Raw genomic sequence first — 24,059 nt, 5'->3', positions numbered from 1 at the left:
CCTTAAAACATGGAATACCAACGTCTGTTCAACCTTAAAACATGGGTGGAATACCAACGTCAAACCACCATCTGTTCAACCTTAAAACATGGAATACCAACGTCTGTTCAACCTTAAAACATGGGTGGAATACCAACGTCTGTTCAACCTTAAAACATAGGTTATTAATGTGTGGAGCTCAGACCAACCATCTCTTCGTTGTTCCATAGTGTCGTTGTCTTCTGAAGTCCCAGCTACATATCATCTCTTATTAATCATCAATATATCAGATTATAGAACATTAGTATTTTATATGAAATCCTATCAGCATCATTTAATTAAATTTTTTTTTTTAATATATATTTTTATTTAACTAGGGAAGTCAGTTAAGAACAAATTCTTATTTACAGTGACGTAGTACCCGGGGTAACAGTGGGGTTAACTGCCTTGTTCAGGGGCAGAACGACAGATTTTTACACCTTGTCAGCTCGGGGATTCGATTGGGCAAACATTTTGGTTACTGGCACAAAGCTCTAACCACTAGGCTACCTGCCTCTAACCACTAGGATACCTGCTCTAACCAACAGGCTACCTGCTCTAACCACTAGGCTACCTGCCTCTAACCACTAGGATACCTGCTCTAACCAACAGGCTACCTGCCTCTAACCACTAGGCTACCTGCTCTAACCACTAGGCTACCTGCCTCTAACCACTAGGCTACCTGCTCTAACCACTAGGCTACCTGCTCTAACCACTAGGCTACATGCTCTAACCACTAGGCTACCTGCTCTAACCACTAGGCTACCTGCCTCTAACCACTAGGATACCTGCTCTAACCAACAGGCTACCTGCCTCTAACCACTAGGCTACCTGCTCTAACCACTAGGCTACCTGCCTCTAACCACTAGGCTACCTGCTCTAACCACTAGCCTACCTGCCTCTAACCACTAGGCTACCTGCCTCTAACCACTAGGATATCTGCTCTAACCACTAGGCTACCTGCTCTAACCACTAGGCTACCTGCTCTAACCACAAGGCACCTGCCTCTAACCACTAGGATACCTGCTCTAACCACTAGGCTACCTGCCTCTAACCACTAGGATACCTGCTCTAACCACTAGGCTACCTGCTCTAACCACAAGGCTACCTGCTCTAACCACTAGGCTACCTGCTCTAACCACTAGGCTACCTGCTCTAACCACTAGGCTACCTGCCTCTAACCACTAGGCTACCTGCCTCTAACCACTAGGATACCTGCTCTAACCACTAGGCTACCTGCCTCTAACCACTAGGATACCTGCTCTAACCACTAGGCTACCTGCTCTAACCACAAGGCTACCTGCCTCTAACCACTAGGCTACCTGCCTCTAACCACTAGGATACCTGCTCTAACCACTAGGCTACCTGCCTCTAACCACTAGGATACCTGCTCCAACCACTAGGCTACCTGCCTCTAACCACTAGGATACCTGCTCTAACCAACAGGCTACCTGTCTCTAACCACTAGGCTACCTGCTCTAACCACTAGGCTACCTGCCTCTAACCACTAGGCTACCTGCTCTAACCACTAGGCTACCTGCTCTAACCACTAGGCTACCTGCTCTAACCACTAGGCTACCTGCCTCTAACCACTAGGATACCTGCTCTAACCAACAGGCTACCTGCCTCTAACCACTAGGCTACCTGCTCTAACCACTAGGCTACCTGCCTCTAACCACTAGGCTACCTGCTCTAAACACTAGGCTACCTGCCTCTAACCACTAGGATACCTGCTCTAACCACTAGGCTACCTGCTCTAACCACTAGGCTACGTGCTCTAACCACAAGGCACCTGACTCTAACCACTAGGATACCTGCTCTAACCACTAGGCTACCTGCTCTAACCACTAGGCTACCTGCCTCTAACCACTAGGATACCTGCTCTAACCACTAGTCTACCTACTCTAACCACAAGGCTACCTGCTCTAACCACTAGGCTACCTGCTCTAACCACTAGGCTACCTGCTCTAACCACTAGGCTACCTGCCTCTAACCACTAGGATACCTGCTCTAACCAACAGGCTACCTGCCTCTAACCACTAGGCTACCTGCTCTAACCACTAGGCTACCTGCCTCTAACCACTAGGCTACCTGCCTCTAACCACTAGGATACCTGCTCTAACCACTAGGCTACCTGCTCTAACCACTAGGCTACCTGCTCTAACCACAAGGCACCTGCCTCTAACCACTAGGATACCTGCTCTAACCACTAGGCTACCTGCTCTAACCACTAGGCTACCTGCTCTAACCACAAGGCACCTGCCTCTAACCACTAGGATACCTGCTCTAACCACTAGGCTACCTGCTCTAACCACAAGGCTACCTGTTGTAACCACTAGGCTACCTGCTCTAACCACTAGGCTACCTGCTCTAACCACTAGGCTACCTGCTCTAACCACTAGGCTACCTGCTCTAACCACTAGGATACCTGCTCTAACCACTAGGCTACCTGCTCTAACCACAAGGCTACCTGCTCTAACCACAAGGCTACCTGTTGTAACCACTAGGCTACCTGCTCTAACCACTAGGCTACCTGCTCTAACCACTAGGCTACCTGCTCTAACCACTAGGCTACCTGCTCTAACCACTAGGCTACCTTCTCTAACCACAAGGCTACCTGCTGTAACCACTAGGCTACCTGCTCTAACCACTAGGCTACCTGCTCTAACCACTAGGCTACCTGCCTCTAACCACTAGGATACCTGCTCTAACCACTAGGCTACCTGCTCTAACCACAAGGCTACCTGCCTCTAACCACTAGGATACCTGCTCTAACCACTAGGCTACCTGCTGTAACCACTAGGCTACCTGCTCTAACCACTATGCTACCTGCTCTAACCACTAGGCTACCTGCTCTAACCACTAGGCTACCTGCTCTAACCACTAGGATACCTGCTCTAACCACTAGGCTACCTGCTCTAACCACTAGGCTACCTGCTCTAACCACTAGGCTACCTGCTCTAACCACTAGGCTACCTGCCTCTAACCACTAGGATACCTGCTCTAACCAACAGGCTACCTGCCTCTAACCACTAGGCTACCTGCTCTAACCACTAGGCTACCTGCCTCTAACCACTAGGCTACCTGCTCTAACCACTAGGCTACCTGCCTCTAACCACTAGGATACCTGCTCTAACCACTAGGCTACCTGCTCTAACCACTAGGCTACCTGCTCTAACCACAAGGCACCTGCCTCTAACCACTAGGATACCTGCTCTAACCACTAGTCTACCTACTCTAACCACAAGGCTACCTGCTCTAACCACTAGGCTACCTGCTCTAACCACTAGGCTACCTGCTCTAACCACTAGGCTACCTGCCTCTAACCACTAGGATACCTGCTCTAACCAACAGGCTACCTGCCTCTAACCACTAGGCTACCTGCTCTAACCACTAGGCTACCTGCCTCTAACCACTAGGCTACCTGCTCTAACCACTAGGCTACCTGCCTCTAACCACTAGGCTACCTGCCTCTAACCACTAGGATACCTGCTCTAACCACTAGGCTACCTGCTCTAACCACTAGGCTACCTGCTCTAACCACAAGGCACCTGCCTCTAACCACTAGGATACCTGCTCTAACCACTAGGCTACCTGCTCTAACCACTAGGCTACCTGCTCTAACCACAAGGCACCTGCCTCTAACCACTAGGATACCTGCTCTAACCACTAGGCTACCTGCTATAACCACAAGGCTACCTGTTGTAACCACTAGGCTACCTGCTCTAACCACTAGGCTACCTGCTCTAACCACTAGGCTACCTGCTCTAACCACTAGGCTACCTGCTCTAACCACTAGGCTACCTGCTCTAACCACAAGGCTACCTGCCTCTAACCACTAGGATACCTGCTCTAACCACTAGGCTACCTGCTCTAACCACAAGGCTACCTTCTGTAACCACTAGGCTACCTGCTCTAACCACTAGGCTACCTGCTCTAACCACTAGGCTACCTGCCTCTAACCACTAGGATACCTGCTCTAACCACTAGGCTACCTGCTCTAACCACAAGGCTACCTGCCTCTAACCACTAGGATACCTGCTCTAACCACTAGGCTACCTGCTGTAACCACTAGGCTACCTGCTCTAACCACTAGGCTACCTGCTCTAACCACTAGGCTACCTGCTCTAACCACTAGGCTACCTGCTCTAACCACAAGGCGACCTGCCTCTAACCACTAGTATACCTGCTCTAACCACTAGGCTACCTGCTCTAACCACAAGGCTACCTGCTGTAACCACTAGGCTACCTGCTCTAACCACTAGGCTACCTGCTCTAACCACTAGGCTACCTGCTCTAACCACTAGCCTACCCTGCCGAACCCCAACATATGATACAGTCTCAACTTTCCTGATAAAATGCTAGCATCATTATCAATATATAATATAGTTTTATAGTCGTTGTTCCGGGAAGCTTCCGTATGTATTTACCTTTCTACGTAGCGTCTGCAGGTAACTGCCAGAATAACAGGAAACACTTCCTAGTCGAACGAGAGATATGCAGTATGTTGATAAAAGCAGGTGCTTCCACACAGGTGTGTTTGGTTCCTGAGTTTATTATTAATAATAAAGCAATCAACAGCCCCATATCTCCCGAGTGGTCATGTATCAGAACGCGCTGGGCGGGTCATTATCTGGGTTACCATGGCTACGCCCCCCCCCCCCCCCCCCCCCGTTTGGATGACAATGTTCCTCCCGTCCACAGGGTTACGAGAGGGTCCCCCCCTCTAATGGTTTTGACGAGCGTGTAAACGATGTAAAACCCCATTGGCCGTCTCCGTCACTCCCCTAAACAGAACACTTACGGGAGGTTCTGGTAGCGTCGCCCGGGACAGGCGTTTTTCTTCCACCAGCGGCAACAAAACACCAAATGATTGGGGATTTATGGTGGAGGAAGGATGTCGCAGCCCCTCCGATAGAGATCCAGACACTTCTAGAATCTATACCAAGGAGGATCGAAGCTGGTCTGAGCGACTTGTAACGACCTAACCAAGGAGGATCGAAGCTGGTCTGAGCGACTTGTAACGACCTAACCAAGGAGGATCGAAGCTGGTCTGAGCGGCTTGTGACGACCCAACCAAGGAGCATCGAAGCTGGTCTGAGGGGCTTGTAACGACCCAACCAAGGAGGATCGAAGCTGGTCTGAGCGGCTTGTAACGACCTAACCAAGGAGGATCGAAGCTGGTCTGAGCGGCTTGTGACGACCCAACCAAGGAGCATCGAAGCTGGTCTGAGCGACTTGTAACGGCCCAACCAAGGAGGATCGAAGCTGGTCTGAGCGACTTGTAACGGCCCAACCAAGGAGGATCGAAGCTGGTCTGAGCGGCTTGTAACGGCACAACGTCCTGTTACAACACTTAATGTTGGCGTTGCCTTTATTCAGGAAGTTACCTGCCTCTTCAATACTATAATATACAATCACATAATCAATATTTAGCACAACGCTTTTTTATCCAAATAGTCTTCCAGTCATACATACATTTTACATACAGGTGGTCCCGTACATCTGGCTTGGATCCCTATTCCCCTACATAGTGCACTACTTTAGACCACTAGGTAGAGAATAGGGGGCCATTTAGACCACTAGGTAGGGAATAGGGGGCCATTTAGACCACTAGGTAGGGAATAGGGGCCATTTAGACCACTAGGTAGGGAATAGGGGCCATTTAGACCACTAAGTAGGGAATAGGGGGCCATTTAGACAACTAAGTAGGGAATAGGGGGCCATTTAGACCACTAGGTAGGGAATAGGGGGCCATTTAGACCACTAGGTAGGGAATAGGGGGCCATTTTGACCACTAGGTAGGGAATAGGGGCCATTTAGACCACTAAGTAGGGAATAGGGGGCCATTTAGACCACTAGGTAGGGAATAGGGGTCCATATAGACCACTAGGTAGGGAATAGGGGGGCATTTAGACCACTAGGTAGGGAATAGGGGGCCATTTTGACCACTAGGTAGGGAATAGGGGCCATTTAGACCACTAAGTAGGGAATAGGGGGCCATTTAGACCACTAGGTAGGGAATAGGGGTCCATATAGACCACTAGGTAGGGAATAGGGGGGCATTTTGACCACTAGGTAGGGAATAGGGGCCATTTAGACCACTAGGTAGGGAATAGGGGGCCATTTAGACCACTAGGTAGGGAATAGGGGACATTTTGACCACTAGGTAGGGAATAGGGGTTCATATAGACCACTAAATAGGGAATAGGGGGCCATTTAGACCACTAGGTAGGGAATAGGGGGCCATTTTGCAAGTAGCCTATATCTCTGTATATACTTTCCAATTATATCTCTTATTCAGTCAGTCTATCAGTCTCCACTTGTCATACAGTCACAAATTAACTATTTAATCTAGCTCTAACCTGAGAGAGAGAGAGAGACAGAGAGAGAGGAGAGGAGAGAGAGGAGGAGAGATAGAGACGGAGAGAGGGGAGAGAGAGAGAGAGAGAGAAGGAGAGATAGAGACGGAGAGAGGAGAGAGAGATGGAGAGAGAGAGAGAGCAGAGAGAGAGAGAGAGAGAGACAGGAAGAGAGAGGGAGAGACAGAGAGAGAGAGAGAGAGAGAGAGAGGAGAGAGAAAGGAGCAGAGAGAGAGACAGAGAGAGAAGGAGAGACAGGAGGAGAGAGAGAGAAGGAGAGATAGAGACGGAGAGAGGAGAGAGAGATGGAGAGAGAGAGACAGGAAGAGAGAGGGAGAGACAGGAGGAGAGAGAGCAAGAGAGAGAGAGAGAGAGAGAGAGAGAGGAGGAGGAGGAGGAGGAGGAGAGAGAGGAGAGAGGGAGAGAGTAGTTCTAGTAGTTATAAGTTACAGTGACAGAGTTCCTAACCTGCCAGTTAGTTAGTTAGTTACAGTAAACCACAGTCGTATAACCAGCCATATATTTAACAATATAGGAGAAGGTTCTGGACTAAAACCAGGACCTAACAGAAGCTGTACAATAAGGAAGGTAACAGACAAACAACAGATTAAAAAAGGTCCAAGGTTAAAGGTGACGTCTTTAGATCTAGTGATAATAAACCTCTTCGTGAAAAGTCTTTTCCGGAAGGAACGTGACGTCACTCCGACGGCGAACGAGAGAGGCTGTTGCCAGGGGGGCGGGTGGGGGGTGAAAGGGGTCAAAGGTGATTAAAGGTGACGTAGTTAAAGGTAAACTCACGGCAGATTTCTGTACGACACATAACTTTCTCCTAACAGACAAACCGCTCACAGTTTCCCACCAATCGGTGGGTGAGGGAGGGAGAAGGTGGGCGGGTCCTATTTTGCATATCATTCAGTTAGGTTAGGGATGTCCTTATCAAGGAGCTGATTGGCTGAATCAGGACCCGTTCCAACAGGCCTGGATTAAAACCCTGCTGCGTCGCCACAGAGTCTCTCTAGGGTTGGAGAAAAGGAAAACGATTTCTCAAAGGTCAAGGGTCAAGGGTCAGGGTTGAGACTCCTCCCCCTCTCCTTCCCGTGTGCTGAGCATGCGCACTAAGCTCCTCCTCCTGAGAGGGTTGGGAACCAATCCCAGCAGAGACTGTGAGTTCCGAGCTCCTCCTCCCACTTCTCTCCCCTCCCCCTCCGCCTCCCCGTCGACGGTCGATTCGCTGTCCGTCAACAACGAGCATCCCGATTGGTCAGAATCCACCGTGACTCTTACAAAGCTAGAGTCCAATTGGAGAAAAGGGACAGAAAGGCGTGTCTCCGCTGGGTCCGTGTCCAACGAGTCTCTCCGAGAGGCGGAGTCAACCGACAGGGTCCGCCTCCTCAGGTGCGCGCTTCCGTCCGTCGACCGGGTCGTCGTGGAAACCTGGGCTTCAGCAGGTGGCGCTACGGAGATGCAAGGCGGGCTCATCCTCTGCTTCCTGGTCCTCTCTCGAACGGGAGACGACGCCGATTGGCCGGTGAGACACAGGCTCCTCTGGTCCTCTTCAAATGAGAGGCAGGCGTGGAGGGACAGGTAGGGGTGAGGGGAACGGGGTGTGTGTGGGGGGCTGGACGAGCGGCGTGTGATGCGACAGATTTCAATATCTGTCTCATCTAGAAAGGAAGTGGGGATACGGCTGGGACTGGAATCGAGGATCATGGGAAATGGACCAGGGCTGGAAATGGGGCTCTGGTTTGGATCAAAGCTGGTCTGAAGGCTCTGGGGAGTAGAAGGAGGAGAGATGGGCCTGGAGCTGGGGCCCGGGCCCGGGGTCTGGGGTATCTCAGGCCTCTGGGGAGTGGAGGGAGAGGAGAAGGACAGGCTGGGACCTCCAGAGCAGAGAGAGACGGGCCTGGAGCTGGGGCCCGAGGTCTGGGCTGGGGTCTGCGGGTTGTCTGTCGTCTGGGGGCCACTATCACTGTGGCTCCTACTGTGTCTTCTTGTCGATATAACCCTCTGACTGTGTGTGTGACGCAGTGTGTGTACGGTGTGTGTGTGGCGGAGTGTGTGTGCGCTGGAGGTGCATCCTCGGAGGGAGAGGGAAGGCGAGGAAGGCTGGTGTACGTCCAGGTGTGTGTTTCCACCAGGGGGCAGGCTGGGTAGTGGAGAGAGGTGCATGCTGGGTACGGTGAGGTGGGTGCCGTCGACAGAGCTCCGACGCAGATCGTCGGTGGAACTGCAGCTCAGGTCCTCAGAGTCATAACGTACCGCTTCCTACAGACAGACAGGAAGTAGGATAGTAGAGACAGGAAACAGAGGTTCAGAGGTCACTGGGATTGTTTTGAACACAATGTTTGAACATTAAATCAATTAATTTTGAAGATGAATGCAGTTTGATCTGGCCTGGACTGTAAAGTTCCCAGCTAACACAAAACATTCTAACAACTCGATCTGGCCTGGACTGTAAAGTTCCCAGCTAACACAAAACATTCTAACAACTTGATCTAGCCTGGACTGTAAAGTTCCCAGCTAGCACAAAACATTCTAACAACTCGATCTGGCCTGGACTGTAAAGTTCCCAGCTAACACAAAACATTCTAACGACTAGATCTGGCCTGAACTGTAAAGTTCCCAGCTAACACAAAACATTCTAACAACATGATCTGGCCTGGACTGTAATGTTCCCAGCTAACACACAAAACATTCTAACAACTCGATCTAGCCTGGACTGTAAAGTTCCCAGCTAACACAAAACATTCTAACAACTTGATCTGGCCTGGACTGTAAAGATCCCAGCTAACACAAAACATTCTAACAACTTGATCTGGCCTGGACTGTAAAGTTCCCAGCTAACACAAAACATTCTAACAACTCGATCTAGCCTGGACTGTAAAGTTCCCAGCTAACACAAAACATTCTAACAACTCGATCTGGCCTGGACTGTAAAGTTCCTAGCTAACACAAAATATTCTAACAACTTGCACGCAAGGTTCCAAAAACAGACATTCACAGAACATCCTGGGAAATGAACGTGCTGCCTGGGTAAGAGGTGCAGTCTACGTACCTGTCTCCTCAGCTGTCTCCTCACACTGATGGAGGAAGTGGGTCCCGGCTGTCTGTCCATGCTGTGGGAGGGGCTAAGCCTATAAGAGTCCCGTCTGTCTATACTGTGGGAGGGGCTGCTCATATAAGAGGTGTGTCTATTATTATGAGAGGTGTGTCTATTGATGCCATGTGAGGGGCTGTGGATGTAAGGGGTGTGTCTATCCATATGAGGGGTGTGTCTACTGTCCATGCTGTGGGATGGGCTGTGGATATAAGGGGTGTGTCTACTGTCCATGCTGTGGGAGGGGCTGTGTATATAAGGGGTGTGTCTACTGTCCATGCTGTGGGATGGGCTGTGGATATAAGGGGTGTGTCTACTGTCCATGCTGTGGGAGGGGCTGTGTATATAAGGGGTGTGTCTACTGTCCATGCTGTGGGAGGGGCTGTGGATATAAGGGGTGTGTCTACTGTCCATGCTGTGGGAGGAGCTACGTAGATAAGAGGCCCGTCTATCGAGGTAACGGGAGGAGTGTCCGTCGATGCTCTGAGCAGGGCTGAGTCTGTAACTGTGTGCGTCGTGAGAACTACGGTAAAACGACGCTCGTCTGCCGTCGACGTGGACGGGCCTCCAGGGGGTGTGTCTGTCTACGCTGTGGGAGGGGCTGAGTCTGACTGTCGGTCTGCAGCTGGAGCCCTTCGAGCTGAGGGAGGCGTGGCTTCCAGATGGTAACGCCCCCGGGACCTGCAGCAGGGATCCTGCTCCGATAGAACCCATGGAGTAGACAGAACCTAGGAGACAGAGAGAGAGAGACCTAGAACTCTGACAACTAGAACCTGGACACCTAGAATCAAGAGACTAGAACTCTGAGACCTAGAACTCTGATAGATAGAACTCTGAGACCTATAAATCTGAGAGATGGAACTCTGGGACCTAGAACTCTGAGAGATGGAACTCTGGGACCTAGAACTGAGAGATGGAACTCTGGGACCTAGAACTCTGAGAGATAGAACTCTGGGACCTAGAACTCTGAGAGATAGAACTCTGAGACCTAGAACTCTGATAGATAGAACTCTGAGACCTATACATCTGAGAGGTAGAACACTGAGAGAAAGAACTCTGGGACCTAGAACTCTGAGAGATAGAACTCTGGGACCTAGAACTCTGAGAGATAGAACTCTGAGACCTAGAACTCTGATAGATAGAACTCTGAGACCTATAAATCTGAGAGGTAGAACACTGAGAGAAAGAACTCTGGGACCTAGAACTCTGAGAGATAGAACTCTGGGACCTAGAACTCTGAGAGATAGAACTCTGAGACCTAGAACTCTGATAGATAGAACTCTGAGACCTAGAACTCTGAGAGATAGAACTCTGAGACCTAGAACTCTGAGAGATAGAACTCTGAGACCTAGAACTCTGATAGATAGAACTCTGAGAGATAGAACTCTGGGACCTAGAACTCTGATAGATAGAACTCTGAGAGATGGAACTCTGGGACCTAGAACTCTGAGAGATGGTTACCTGAGAAACCGCATCCCTTGTAGGTGTCGTGGCCAATGGGAGGGTAGCGGGTGTGTCCGAGGGGCTGTAGGGGGCGGAGCATGTAGCTGTCGCTGGGCAGAGACATCATACGAGACAGAGACGGCCGGCCCACCGTCAGCAGGCTACCACGACAACGCTCTTCTTCCACAACCTGGGACAAAAACAACAGCCACGAATCTTCCTCTTCCTCATTTTATTAAACTTTTAGTAATTTAGCAGATTCTCTTCTCCACAGCGACTAACAGTAGTGAGTGGATACATTTTCATACTGGGATCAGAACCACAACCCTGGATTTGTAAGGGCCTTGGGTCTACCAACTGGGCCACACGGGACCGCAGCGTAACCATAGCAATCACCACCGTCGTCACCACCATCATCATTACCGTCACCAAGGTCACCAACACCATCACCAGCACCATCACCACCATCGTCATTACCGTCACCATCAAATCACCAACATCACCAACACCATCAACACCATCAACACTGTCACCACCGTCACCATCACCCCCATCATCACCACCGTCACCACCATCACCAACATCATCACATCCACACCTTCACCACCTCCATCACCACCGTCACCAACACCACCACCACCATCACCACCACCATCACTACCACCATCACCACCATCACCACCACCATCACTACCACCATCACCACCAACACCATCACCACCGTCACCATCACCACCACCATCACTACCACCATCACCACCATCACCACCGTCACCAGCACCATCACCATCACCAACACCATCACCACCAACACCATCACCACCGTCACCAGCACCATCACCAACACCATCACCACCGTCACCAGCACCATCACCACCATCACTAACACCACCACCACCATCATCACCATCACCACCGTCACCAGCACCATCACCACCGTCACCACCGTCACCATCACCACCACCACCGTCACCACCACCATCACCACCGTCACCACCGTCACCACCACCACCATCACCACCGTCACCACCACCATCACCACCATCACCACCACCACCAACTACGCTGCAGTAGTACTACCAAAACCAAACTAAAACAGTATTTGACTGAACGTCAGGGGGGAGACGGCTTATGAAAACGCAGAGGTTGCAAATGAATTCAACTCTTTTACTTCTGTTGCCCAACAAGCTAAAGTTATACCTCCGTATAAGAAGGGGATAAAATCTGAGCCTGGGAATTACAGGCCTTTATTTATCCTCTGTATGAGAAGGGGATAGAGACTGATCCTGGGAATTACAGGCCTGTATTTATCCTCTGTATGAGAAGGGGATAGAGACTGATCCTGGGAATTACAGGCCTGTATTTATCCTCTGTATGAGAAGGGGATAGAGACTGATCCTGGGAATTACAGGCCTGTATTTATCCTCTGTATGAGAAGGGGATAGAGACTGATCCTGGGAATTACAGGCCTGTATCTATCCTCTGTATGAGAAGGGGATAGAGTCTGACCCTGGGAATTACAGGCCTGTATCTATCCTCTGTATGAGAAGGGGATTAGAGACTGATCCTGGGAATTACAGGCCTGTATTTAACCTCTGTATAAGGAGATAGAGTCTGACCCTATGAATTACAGGCCTGTATTTATCCTCAGTATGAGAAGGGGATTAGAGACTGATCCTGGGAATTACAGGCCTGTATTTATCCTCAGTATGAGAAGGGGATTAGATACTGACCCTGGGAATTACAGGCCTGTATCCATCCTCTGTATAAGGAGATAGAGTCTGATCCTGGGAATTACACGCCTGTATTTATCCTCTGTATAAGGAGATAGAGTCTGATCCTGTGAATTACAGGCCTGTATTTATCCTCTGTATGAGAAGGGGATTAGAGTTTGATCCTGGGAATTACAGGCCTGTATTTATCCTCTGTATGAGAAGGGTATAGAGACTGATCCTGGGAATTACAGGCCTGTATCTATCCTCCGTCTGATCCTGGGAATTACAGGCCTGTATTTATCCTCTGTATAAGGAGATAGAGTCTGATCCTGTGAATTACAGGCCTGTATTTATCCTCTGTATGAGAAGGGGATTAGAGTTTGATCCTGGGAATTACAGGCCTGTATTTATCCTCTGTATGAGAAGGGTATAGAGACTGATCCTGGGAATTACAGGCCTGTATCTATCCTCCGTCTGATCCTGGGAATTACAGGCCTGTATTTATCCTCTGTATGAGAAGGGGATAGAGACTGATCCTGGGAATTACAGGCCTGTATTTATCCTCTGTATGAGAAGGGGATAGAGTCTGATCCTGTGAATTACAGGCCTGTATTTATCCTCTGTATGAGAAGGGTATAGAGTCTGACCCTGGGAATTACAGGCCTGTATTTATCCTCTGTATGAGAAGGGTATAGAGTCTGACCCTGTGAATTACACACCCTTTCTGCCAGTCACATTCTGTTAAAGGTCCCCAAAGCGAACACATCTCTGGGTCGCTCCTCTTTTCAGTTCGCTGCAGCTAGCGACTGGAACGAGCTGCAACAAACACTCAAACTGGACAGTTATATCTTTTTTGTCGCCATCTCTTCATTCAAAGACTCAATCATGGACACTCTTACTGACAGTTGTGGCTGCTATGCGTGATGTATTGTTGTCTCTACCTTCTTGCCCTTTGTGCTGTTGTCTGTGCTCAATAACGTTTGTACCATGTTGTGTTTTCTACCATGTTGTTGTCATGTTGTGTTGCTACCATGCTGTGTTGTCATGTGTTGCTGCCTTGCTATGTTGTTGTCTTTAGGTCTCTCTTTATGTAGCGTTGTGTCTCTCTTGTCGTGATGTGTGTTTTGTCCTACGTTTATATGTTATTTATTTTTGATTTTGAATCCCAGGCCCCCGTCCCCGCAGGAGGCCTTTTGGTAGGCCGTCATTGTAAATATGAATTTGTTATTTTAACTGACTTGGCTTAGTTAAATAAAGGTTAAATTAAAAATATATTAAAAAATGTGACCCCCTGACAGTTAAGGACTGACAGGAAGCTGATCTGATCCCAGATCTGTAGTTAGGTCCCCCCCCCCCCCCCCCCCCCCGACAGGAAGCTGATCTGATCCCAGATCTGTAGTCAGGTCCCCCTACAGGTGATCCTTTCTCCATACCTGTCCAGATGATTCCACCCCGCCCACTGCGGCGTTGCTAAGGGGACGGCTGGCTTCCTGGCGCGCCTCCTCTTGCCTGGCCTCCTCTTGACGCGCCTCTTCCTCCTTGGCCTCCTCCTCTGCCTCTTCCTGCGCCTCCTTGTTGCTCTCCTCCAAGTGTTTCATCAACACCGCCACCACCACGTTGACCAGCACGAACTGGGCCGTCAGGACGAAGGTCACGAAGTACACCGGAGAGATCAGAGGAAGGTAGGTCAGACAGGAGCGGTCTTCTGGACGACAGTCCCGCAGCGTGTCCTGGAGGGAGGAGAGGGATGCGACTATTTGGGACAGGTAGCTCAGACAACAACAAGAGGGTTGTGAAAGACACATCGTCCCAAAGACAGAGAGCAACACAATACTACTAATGTCTTAGCAGTGGTGTAAAGTACTTAAGTCAAAATACTTTAATTATACTCTACTTAAGTCAAAATACTTCAAAGTACTCTACTTAAGTCAAAATACTTTAAAGTACTCGACTTAAAGACAAGACTCTCGTTAATCTAACCACACTGTCCGATTTCAAAAAGGCTTTACAACGAAAGCAAAACATTAGATTATGTCAGCAGAGTACCAAGCCAGAAATAATCAGACACCCATTTTTCAAGCTAGCATATAATGTCACAAAAACCCAAACCACAGCTAAATGCAGCACTAACCTTTGATGATCTTCATCAGATGACAACCCTAGGACATTATGTTATACAATACATGCATGTTTTGTTCAATCAAGTTCAAATTTATATCAAAAACCAGCTTTTTACATTAGCATGTGACGTTCAGAACTAGCATACCCCCTGCAAACCTCCGGTGAATTTACTAAATTACTCACGATAAACGTTCACAAAAAACATAACAATTATTTTAAGAATTATAGATACAGAACTCCTTTGTGCAATCGAGGTGTCCGATTTTAAAATAGCTTTTCGGTGAAAGCACATTTTGCAATATTCTGAGTACATAGCCCAGCCATCACGGCTAGCTATTTAGATACCCACCAAGTTTAGCCCTGACCAAACTCCGATTTACTATTACAAAAGTTTGATTACCTTTGATGTTCTTCGTCAGAATGCAGTCCCAGGACTGCTACTTCAATAACAAATGTTGGTTTGATCCAAAATAATCCATAGTTATATCCAAATAGCGGCGTTTTGTTCGTGCGTTCAAGACACTATCCGAAGTGTAAATAAGGGTCACGAGCATGGCGCAATTCGTGACAAAAAAATTCTAAATATTCCATTACCGTACTTCGAAGCATGTCAACCGCTGTTTAAAATCAATTTTTATGCTATTTTTCTCGTAAAAAAGCGATAATATTCCGACCGGGAATCTCCGTTTAGGTAAACAGACGAAAGAAAACATAGCATGGGGTCGACACGGGCACGCGCCTGAGTCTCACAGTACTGTAACCAGCCACTACCCAAACGCGCTACTTTTTTTCAACCAGAGCCTGCAAAGCCACGATTCAGCTTTTTACCGCCTTCTGAGAGCCCATGGGAGCCGTAGGAAGTGTCACGTAACAGCAGAGATCCTCTGTAATGGATAGAGATAATCAAGAAGGGCAAGAAATGGTCAGACAGGCCACTTCCTGTAAGGAATCTTCTCAGGTTTTGGCCTGCCAAATGAGTTCTGTTATACTCACAGACACCATTCAAACAGTTTTAGAAACTTTAGGGTGTTTTCTATCCAAAGCCAATAATTATATGCATATTCTAGTTACTGGGCAGGAGTAGTAACCAGATTAAATCGGGTAAGTTTTTTTTCCAGCCGTGTCAATACTGCCCCCTAGCCCTAACAGGTTAAAATGGTGTAAAATAGTCATATGTTTGAGAAATTGAAGTAATAGCATTTCTAAGGTATTTGAAAATCGCGCCACGGGATTACACTGGCTGTTGCGTAGGTGGGACGATTTCGTCCCGCCTAGCCTTTGATTAATATAAAGAATTTGAAATTATTTATACTTTTAGTTCTGATACTTAAGTACATTTTTAGCGATTAAAATTAACTTTTGTTTCTAAAGTATATTTTTTAAAAACACAAATACTTTTAGACTTTTACTCAAGTAGTATTTTACTTGAGTCATTTTTCTATTAAAAGGTATCTTTACTTTTACTCAAGTATGACAACGAGGTTCTAGTTGCTGTCAAGATGCTCGAGGACACCAGAAAATGGGGAGCTTGTTGTTTACTAAAGAACTGGAGGCCCGTAGCATTGATCTGCCTGGAACTTTTTTTTTTTTTAAGAAAACATATATTTCATACAGACAATGTCTTTGTCCACGCTTTCCATGGCGACAGAGCTTCTTGAGTAGAATGTAGAGGGTGTAGAATAATGGCATTACGTTGTACTGTGTTTCACAGGCTGTAAATCCAGTTTTGACCACCAGGTGGAGCCGTTGAGTTGAATCACAGCCTGTCTGTCGGCAACGAGACACACAGAGCTAAAAGCCTATCAGAGAGCCAGAGTGTCTGACTGACTGGGATAACAGCCAATTACCAGACGGAGCTGGGTTTTTAGCCAATGAGCTCCTCAGATAAATATCTCTGGTTCCCTCAACGTTCCCCAATGTTCTGCGTACGTTCGAAAAAACGTTCCGTTTCAGTTTACTAGGTTATGAATCAGGTTCCACTGACAGACAGTCATCTGGGAACAGTGTTCTGTGTTCTGTGTGTGTGTTCTATGTTCTGTGTGTGTGTTCTGTGTTCTGTGTTCTGTGTGTGGGTTCTGTGTTCTGTGTGTGTGTTCTTGTGTTCTGTGTGTGTGTTCTGTGTGTGTGTTCTGTGTTCTGTGTGTGTGTTCTGTGTTCTGTGTGTGTGTTCTGTGTTCTGTGTGTGTGTTCTGTGTGTGTGTTCTTGTGTTCTGTGTGTGTGTTCTGTGTTCTGTGTGTGTGTTCTGTGTGTGTGTTCTTGTGTTCTGTGTGTGTGTTCTGTGTTCTGTGTGTGTTTTTTGTGTGTGTTCTGTGTGTGTTTTTCTTGTGTTCTGTGTTCTGTGTGTTCTGTGTTCTGTGTGTGTGTTCTGTGTTCTGTGTGTGTGTTCTGTGTTCTTCAAACAATGCAAACTCTAAGCCTTAAATAGAAGCAGCACACGTGTGCCTCCCGAGTGGCGCAGTGGTCTAAGGCAGTGCATCGCAGTGCTTGAGGGCTGTCACTACAGACCCGGTTTCGATCTCAGGCTGTGTCACAACCAGGAGTCCCATAGGGCGGGGCACAATTGTGCCAGCATCGTTAGGGCGAGGTTTACTTGGCTCAGCGTCGTTAGGGCGAGGTTTACTTGACTCAGCGTCGTTAGGGCGAGGTTTACTTGGCTCAGCGTCGTTAGGGCGAGGTTTACTTGACTCAGCGTCGTTAGGGCGAGGTTTACTTGGCCCAGCGTCGTTAGGGCGAGGTTTACTTGGCTCAGCGTCGTTAGGGTGAGGTTTACTTGTCCCAGCGTCGTTAGGGCGAGGTTTACTTGGCCCAGCGTCGTTAGGGCGAGGTTTACTTGGCTCAAAGAAGGAAAGAAGGATTAGAACCCTGTGTAGAAGGATTAGAACCCGTAAAGAAGGATTAGAACCCCGTAAAGAAGGATTAGAACCCCGTAAAGAAGGATTAGAACCCTGTGTAAAAGCAGAAGAATGTCAGAATTCAGCAGCAGTCTTCATTTTCTATTAATGAGGTTTTTCCCTCTGTGCCTGCAACAACAACAAGGTCTAGAACCAAAAACCCTGTTTCTCCAAAGCTGATTGGTTGACTATCACGCTCTGATTTGGGCATTCACCTTCATAATTCCGTTCCAGTTGTCACCGGTGGAAACGCGGAACAAGGTGAGGAACGCCATGCCAAAGTTCTGGAACGTAGCGTGACGACTCAGACCCTCACACGGGTTCTCCTCGGAACACTCTATAAACACAGAGAACACATGTAGGGGAGGGGGGGGTAGTGGGGTGATATAGAGAGAGAGATGGAAGGGGTGTGAGGGGAGGGGAAAAGAGAGGGGGGAGAGAGGGGGGGAGAGAGTGCGGGGGAGAGAGAGGGGGAGGAGTGAAAGAGAGAAAGAGAGAAAGAGAGAGAGCGAGAGAGAGAGAGATAGAGAGATAGAAAGAGAGAGAGAGAGAAAGGGGGAGGGAGAGAGAGAGAGATAGAGAGAGAGAGAGAGAGAGAGAGAGAGAGAGAGAGAGAGAGAGAGAGAGAGGGAGGGAGGGAGGGAGAGAGAGAGAAAATAGGAGAAGGAAGACGTAAGTAATTTCAGGGAAATCAACTCAGCAGCTCATCAGCGTAAACGAAACACTCTCACAGCACTATGACTGACCCAGTTTCCCAAACAGCTCTACTCCCAGCGCAGCATAGATGAAGAACAGCAACATGAAGAGGAGACCCAGATTCCCCACCTAGAGAGAAACAGGACATATTATAATACAGGATAGATGAAAATACCCAGCCAGATTATTATAAAAACCCAGACAGATTATTATAACACCCAGCCAGATTATTATAACACCCAGCCAGATTATTATAACACCCAGCCAGATTATTATAACACCCAGCCAGATTATTATAACACATAGCCAGATTATTATAACTCCCAGCCAGATTATTATAACACCCAGCCAGATTATTATAACAACCAGACAGATTATTATAACAACCAGACAGATTATTATAACACCAAGACAGATTATTATAATACCCAGACAGATTATTATAACACCCAGACAGATTATTATAACACCCAGATTATTATAACACCCAGCCAGATTATAATAACACCCAGCCAGATTATTATAACACCCAGATTATTATAACACCGGCAAGATTATTATAACACCCAGCCAGATTATTATAAACACCCAGACAGATTATTATAACAACCAGACAGATTATTATAACACCCAGACAGATTATTATAACACCCAGCCAGATTATTATAAACACCCAGCCAGATTATTATAACCCCCAGACAGATTATTATAACACCCAGCCAGATTATTATAACACCCAGCCAGATTATTATAAACACCCAGCCAGATTATTATAACCCCCAGACAGATTATTATAACACCCAGCCAGATTATTATAAACACCCAGCCAGATTATTATAAACACCCAGCCAGATTATTATAACACCCAGACAGATTATTATAACACCCAGACAGATTATTATAACACCCAGATTATTATAACACCCAGCCAGATTATTATAACACCCAGCCAGATTATTATAACACCCAGATTATTATAACACCCGGCAAGATTATTATAACACCCAGCCAGATTATTATAAACACCCAGACAGATTATTATAACAACCAGGCAGATTATTATAACACCCAGACAGATTATTATAACAACCAGCCAGATTATTATAACACCCAGGCAGATTATTATAACACCCAGACAGATTATTATAACACCCAGGCAGATTATTATAAACACCCAGCCAGATTATTATAACACCCAGACATATTATTATAACAACCAGACAGATTATTATAACAACCAGGCAGATTATTATAACACCCAGACAGATTATTATAACACCCAGACAGATTATTATAACCCCCATACAGATTATTATAACCCCAGCCAGATTATTATAACACCCAGCCAGATTATTATAACACCCAGCCAGATTATTATAACACCCAGATTATTATAACACCCAGCCAGATTATTATAACACTCAGCCAGATTATTATAACACCCAGCCAGATTATTCTAACAACCAGCCAGATTATTATAACACCCAGACAGATTATTATAACACCCAGCCAGATTTTTATAACACCCAGCCAGATTCAGTATTACTATAGTACTACTACAGTATTATATTAGTATCATAGTTACCTGAGGCAGGGCCTGAACTACAGTGTCCAGGAGAGCTCTCATCCCTGTTGCCATCTTCAACAGCTTCAACACTGAGGAGACAGAAACCAGAACAGAACCCATTAGAATAGACCCCATTAGAACTGAAACCAGAACAGAACCCATTAGAACAGAAACCAGAACAGAACCAATTAGAACAGAAACCAGAACAGAACCCATTAGAACTGAAACCAGAACAGAACCCATTAGAACAGAAACCAGAACAGAACCAATTAGAACTGAAACCAGAACAGAACCCATTAGAACTGAAACCAGAACAGAACCCATTAGAACAGAAACCAGAACAGAACCAATTAGAACTGAAACCAGAACAGAACCCATTAGAACAGAAACCAGAACAGAACCAATTAGAACTGAAACCAGAACAGAACCAATTAGAACTGAAACCAGAACAAAACCCATTAGAACAGAAACCAGAACAGAACCAATTAGAACTGAAACCAGAACAAAACCCATTAGAACTGAAACCAGAACAAAACCCATTAGAACTGAAACCAGAACAGAACCCATTAGAACTGAAACCAGAACAGAACCCATTAGTACTGAAACCAGAACAAAACCCATTAGAACTGAAACCAGAACAGAACCCATTAGAACTGAAACCAGAACAGAAGAAAATGACCTAATTGGTCTGTACACACTGAGGGAGAGGTGTGTGTGTGTGTGTGTAGTGTGTGTGGGAGTACCTCTGGCGATCCTCAGTACTCTCATGATGCGTATGATCGTAGGGTTTATGGGTAGCGAAGCGTTCAGGTCGATCTCTTCCAGAGTGATGCCCATTACGGACAACAGCACGATGGACAGATCCAGCTGGTTCCACCTGCACACAGAGAACAGGTACTGTGTCTGTGTGTGTGTCTGTGTGTGTACCCAGGCTGTAGTTTCCTCCTCTAGACTGGTGGTCTGGTCAGAGCTGTGTGTGTGTGTGGTGTGTGTGTGTGTGTGTGTGTGTGTGTGTACCCAGGCTGTAGTTTCCTCCTCTAGACTGGTGGTCTGGTCAGAGCTGTGTGTGTGTGTGTGTGTGTCTGTGTGTGTGTGTGTGTGTGTGTGTGTGTGTGTGTGTGTGTGTGTGTGTGTGTGTGTGTTGTGTGTGTGTGTGTGTGTGTGTGTGTGTGTGTGTGTGTACCCAGGCTGTAGTTTCCTCCTCTAGACTGGTGGTCTGGTCAGAGCTGTGTGTGTGTGTGTGTGTGTGTGTGTGTGTGTGTGTGTGTGTGTGTGTGTGTGTGTGTGTGTGTGTGTGTACCCAGGCTGTAGTTTCCTCCACTAGACTGGTGGTCTGGTCAGAGCTGTGTGTGTGTGTGTGTGTGTGTGTGTGTGTGTGTGTGTGTGTGTGTGTGTGTGTGTGTGTGTGTGTACCCAGGCTGTAGTTTCCTCCTCTAGACTGGTGGTCTGGTCAGAGCTGTGTGTGTGTGTGTGTGTGTGTGTGTGTGTGTGTGTGTGTGTGTGTGTGTGTGTGTGTGTGGTGTGTGTGTGTGTGTGTGTGTGTGTGTGTGTGTGTGTGTGTGTGTGTGTGTGTGTTACCTCTCCTTGAAGAAGCGTCTCAGTCCGAAGGCGATGAGTTTGAGGACCGTCTCGATGACGAACACCAGAGTGAAGATGTAGTTACAATACTTTAACCCCTCCTCCAGATACTGGAACACACACACACACAGTGTTACCTGGTGCTGTTTGTAGTGTTGTGTGGTTGCTGTAGTTACCTGGGGCTGTTTGTAGTGTAGTGTGGTTGCTATAGTTACCTGAGGCTGTTTGTAGTGTACTTTGTTTTCTATAGTTACCTTTGGCTGGTTGTAGAGTAGTGTGGTTACTATAGTTACCTGGGGCTGTTTGTATTGTAGTGCGGTTGCTATAGTTACCTGTGGCTGGTTGTAGTGTAGTGCGGTTACTATAGTTACCGGTGGCTGTTTGTATTATAGTGCAGTTGCTATAGTTACCTGAGGCTGTTTGTATTGTAGTGCATTGCTATTGTTACCTGTGGCTGGTTGTGGTGTAGTGTGGTTACTATAGTTACCAGGGGCTGTTTGTATTGTAGTGTGGTTGCTATAGCTACTTGTGGCTAGTTGTAGTGTAGTGTGGTTACTATAGTTACCTGTGGCTGGTTGTATTGTAGTGCGGTTTCTATAGTTACCTGTGGCTGGTTGTAGTGTAGTGTGGTTACTATAGTTACCTGGTGCTCTTTGTAGTGTTGTGTGGTTGCTATAGTTACCTGGTGCTGTTTGTAGTGTCGTGCGGTTACTATAGTTACCGGTGGCTGTTTGTATTATAGTGCAGTTGTTATAGTTACCTGAGGCTGTTTGTATTGTAGTGCATTGCTATAGTTACCTGTGGCTGGTTGTAGTGTAGTGTGGTTACTATAGTTACCTGGTGCTGTTTGTAGTGTTGTGTGGTTGCTATAGTTACCTGGGGCTGTTTGTAGTGTAGTGCGGTTACTATAGTTACCTGGGGCTGTTTGTAGTGTAGTGCGGTTACTATAGTTACCTGTGGCTGGCTGTAGTGTAGTGCAGTTGCTATAGTTACCTGTGGCTGGTTGTATTGTAGTGTGGTTGCTATAGTTACCTGTGGCTGGTTGTAGTGCTCCATGCTCATGGTGAGGACGTTGGTAGCGATGATGACGGTGATGAAGAGGTCCAGGTAGTGGCTGGTGCACAACGTGTGGATGGTGAGACGCACCGGGGAGTAGTCTGCGAAGTAGGGACGTTCCTGGGCCTCTGGAACAACACACAGAGTAACATGGTCATTAAACTGGTAGTCTGGTACAGAGTAACATGGTCATTAAACTGGTAGTCTGGTACAGAGTAACATGGTCATTAAACTGGTAGTCTGGTACAGAGTAACATGGTCATTAAACTGGTAGTCTGGTACAACACACAGAGTAACATGGTCATTAAACTGGTCGTCTGGTACAGAGTAACATGGTCATTAAACTGGTCGTCTGGTACAACACACAGAGTAACATGGTCATTAAACTGGTCGTCTGGTACAGAGTAACATGGTCATTAAACTGGTCGTCTGGTACAGAGTAACATGGTCATTAAACTGGTCGTCTGGTACAACACACAGAGTAACATGGTCATTAAACTGGTCGTCTGGTACAGAGTAACATGGTCATTAAACTGGTCGTCTGGTACAACACACAGAGTAACATGGTCATTAAACTGGTCGTCTGGTACAGAGTAACATGGTCATTAAACTGGTAGTCTGGTACAGAGTAACATGGTCATTAAACTGGTCGTCTGGTACAACACACAGAGTAACATGGTCATTAAACTGGTCGTCTGGTACAGAGTAACATGGTCATTAAACTGGTCGTCTGGTACAACACACAGAGTAACATGGTCATTAAACTGGTCGTCTGGTACAGAGTAACATGGTCATTAAACTGGTCGTCTGGTACAGAGTAACATGGTCATTAAACTGGTCGTCTGTAGACCAGGTCCTGAACTTCTCGACAGTAAAAAAAAACAAAAACTCTTTGCTCTTCTGCTATGAGGTCATCGACGAAGTTACTGCCAGGAGAGTTGTGTGTGTGTGTGTGTGTGTGTGTGTGTGTGTGTGTGTGTGTGTGTGTGTGTGTGTGTGTGTGTGTGTGTGTGTGTGTGTGTGTGTCGATGAAACTGCTGCCTCAGGAGTTCCATCCCCATCCATCATACACACAGTGACATCTCAACTGTAACACACACACACACACACACACACACACACACACACACACACACACCGTGACATCTCAAGGTGTCATTGGGCAGAAAAGCATCTCCGTTTGCCAGAACTACGACAGATTACACTGCAGATAGAGAGGCTGTCTCAACATGCCTCCCTCCCTCCCTCCCTCCCTCCCTCCCTCCCTCCCTCCCTCCCTCCCTCCCTCCCTCCCTCCCTCCCTCCCCTCCCTCCCTCCCTCCCTCCCTCCCTCTTACTTCTCCTCCTCTTCTCTGCTCTCTTGGCTCTCTCTGCTACTCCCGGGCCTTGGCCTCCTCTTCCTCCCTCCCTCCCTCCCTCCCTCCCTCCCTCCCTCCCTCCCTCACTCCCTCCCTCCCTCCCTCCCTCCCTCTTCCTCCTCCTCCTCTTCCTCTCCCCTCTCCACCTCACCCCAC

The 24,059-nt window shown here is 47.4% G+C and overlaps 1 protein-coding gene across 1 annotated transcript in view; it reads right to left on the bottom strand.

The window, feature by feature from the left end:
- Positions 1-5,365: 5,365 nt before the first annotated feature.
- Positions 5,366-24,059, bottom strand: part of LOC106592863 (voltage-dependent T-type calcium channel subunit alpha-1H) — a 72,334-nt gene continuing 53,640 nt past the window's right edge. The window contains exons 18-27 of the mRNA XM_045712369.2: positions 22,522-22,673; positions 21,490-21,599; positions 20,655-20,788; positions 19,930-20,000; positions 18,395-18,473; positions 17,864-17,985; positions 14,069-14,365; positions 10,939-11,110; positions 9,436-10,205; positions 5,366-8,645 (exon numbers count right to left, since the gene is read on the bottom strand). Of these exons, the coding sequence (XP_045568325.2) occupies positions 7,446-8,645; positions 9,436-10,205; positions 10,939-11,110; positions 14,069-14,365; positions 17,864-17,985; positions 18,395-18,473; positions 19,930-20,000; positions 20,655-20,788; positions 21,490-21,599; positions 22,522-22,673 (3,107 nt within the window). The 3' untranslated portion in view covers positions 5,366-7,445. The remainder of the gene's footprint in view (positions 8,646-9,435; positions 10,206-10,938; positions 11,111-14,068; positions 14,366-17,863; positions 17,986-18,394; positions 18,474-19,929; positions 20,001-20,654; positions 20,789-21,489; positions 21,600-22,521; positions 22,674-24,059) is intronic.

Source organism: Salmo salar, chromosome 02 (genome assembly GCF_965601325.2).
Source record: "Salmo salar chromosome 02, fSalSal1, whole genome shotgun sequence".
NCBI classification, from domain to species: Eukaryota; Metazoa; Chordata; class Actinopteri; order Salmoniformes; family Salmonidae; genus Salmo; species Salmo salar.
The sequence above is the reverse complement of the archived record's forward strand: the minus strand, read 5'-3'. Positions and strand labels throughout refer to the sequence as shown.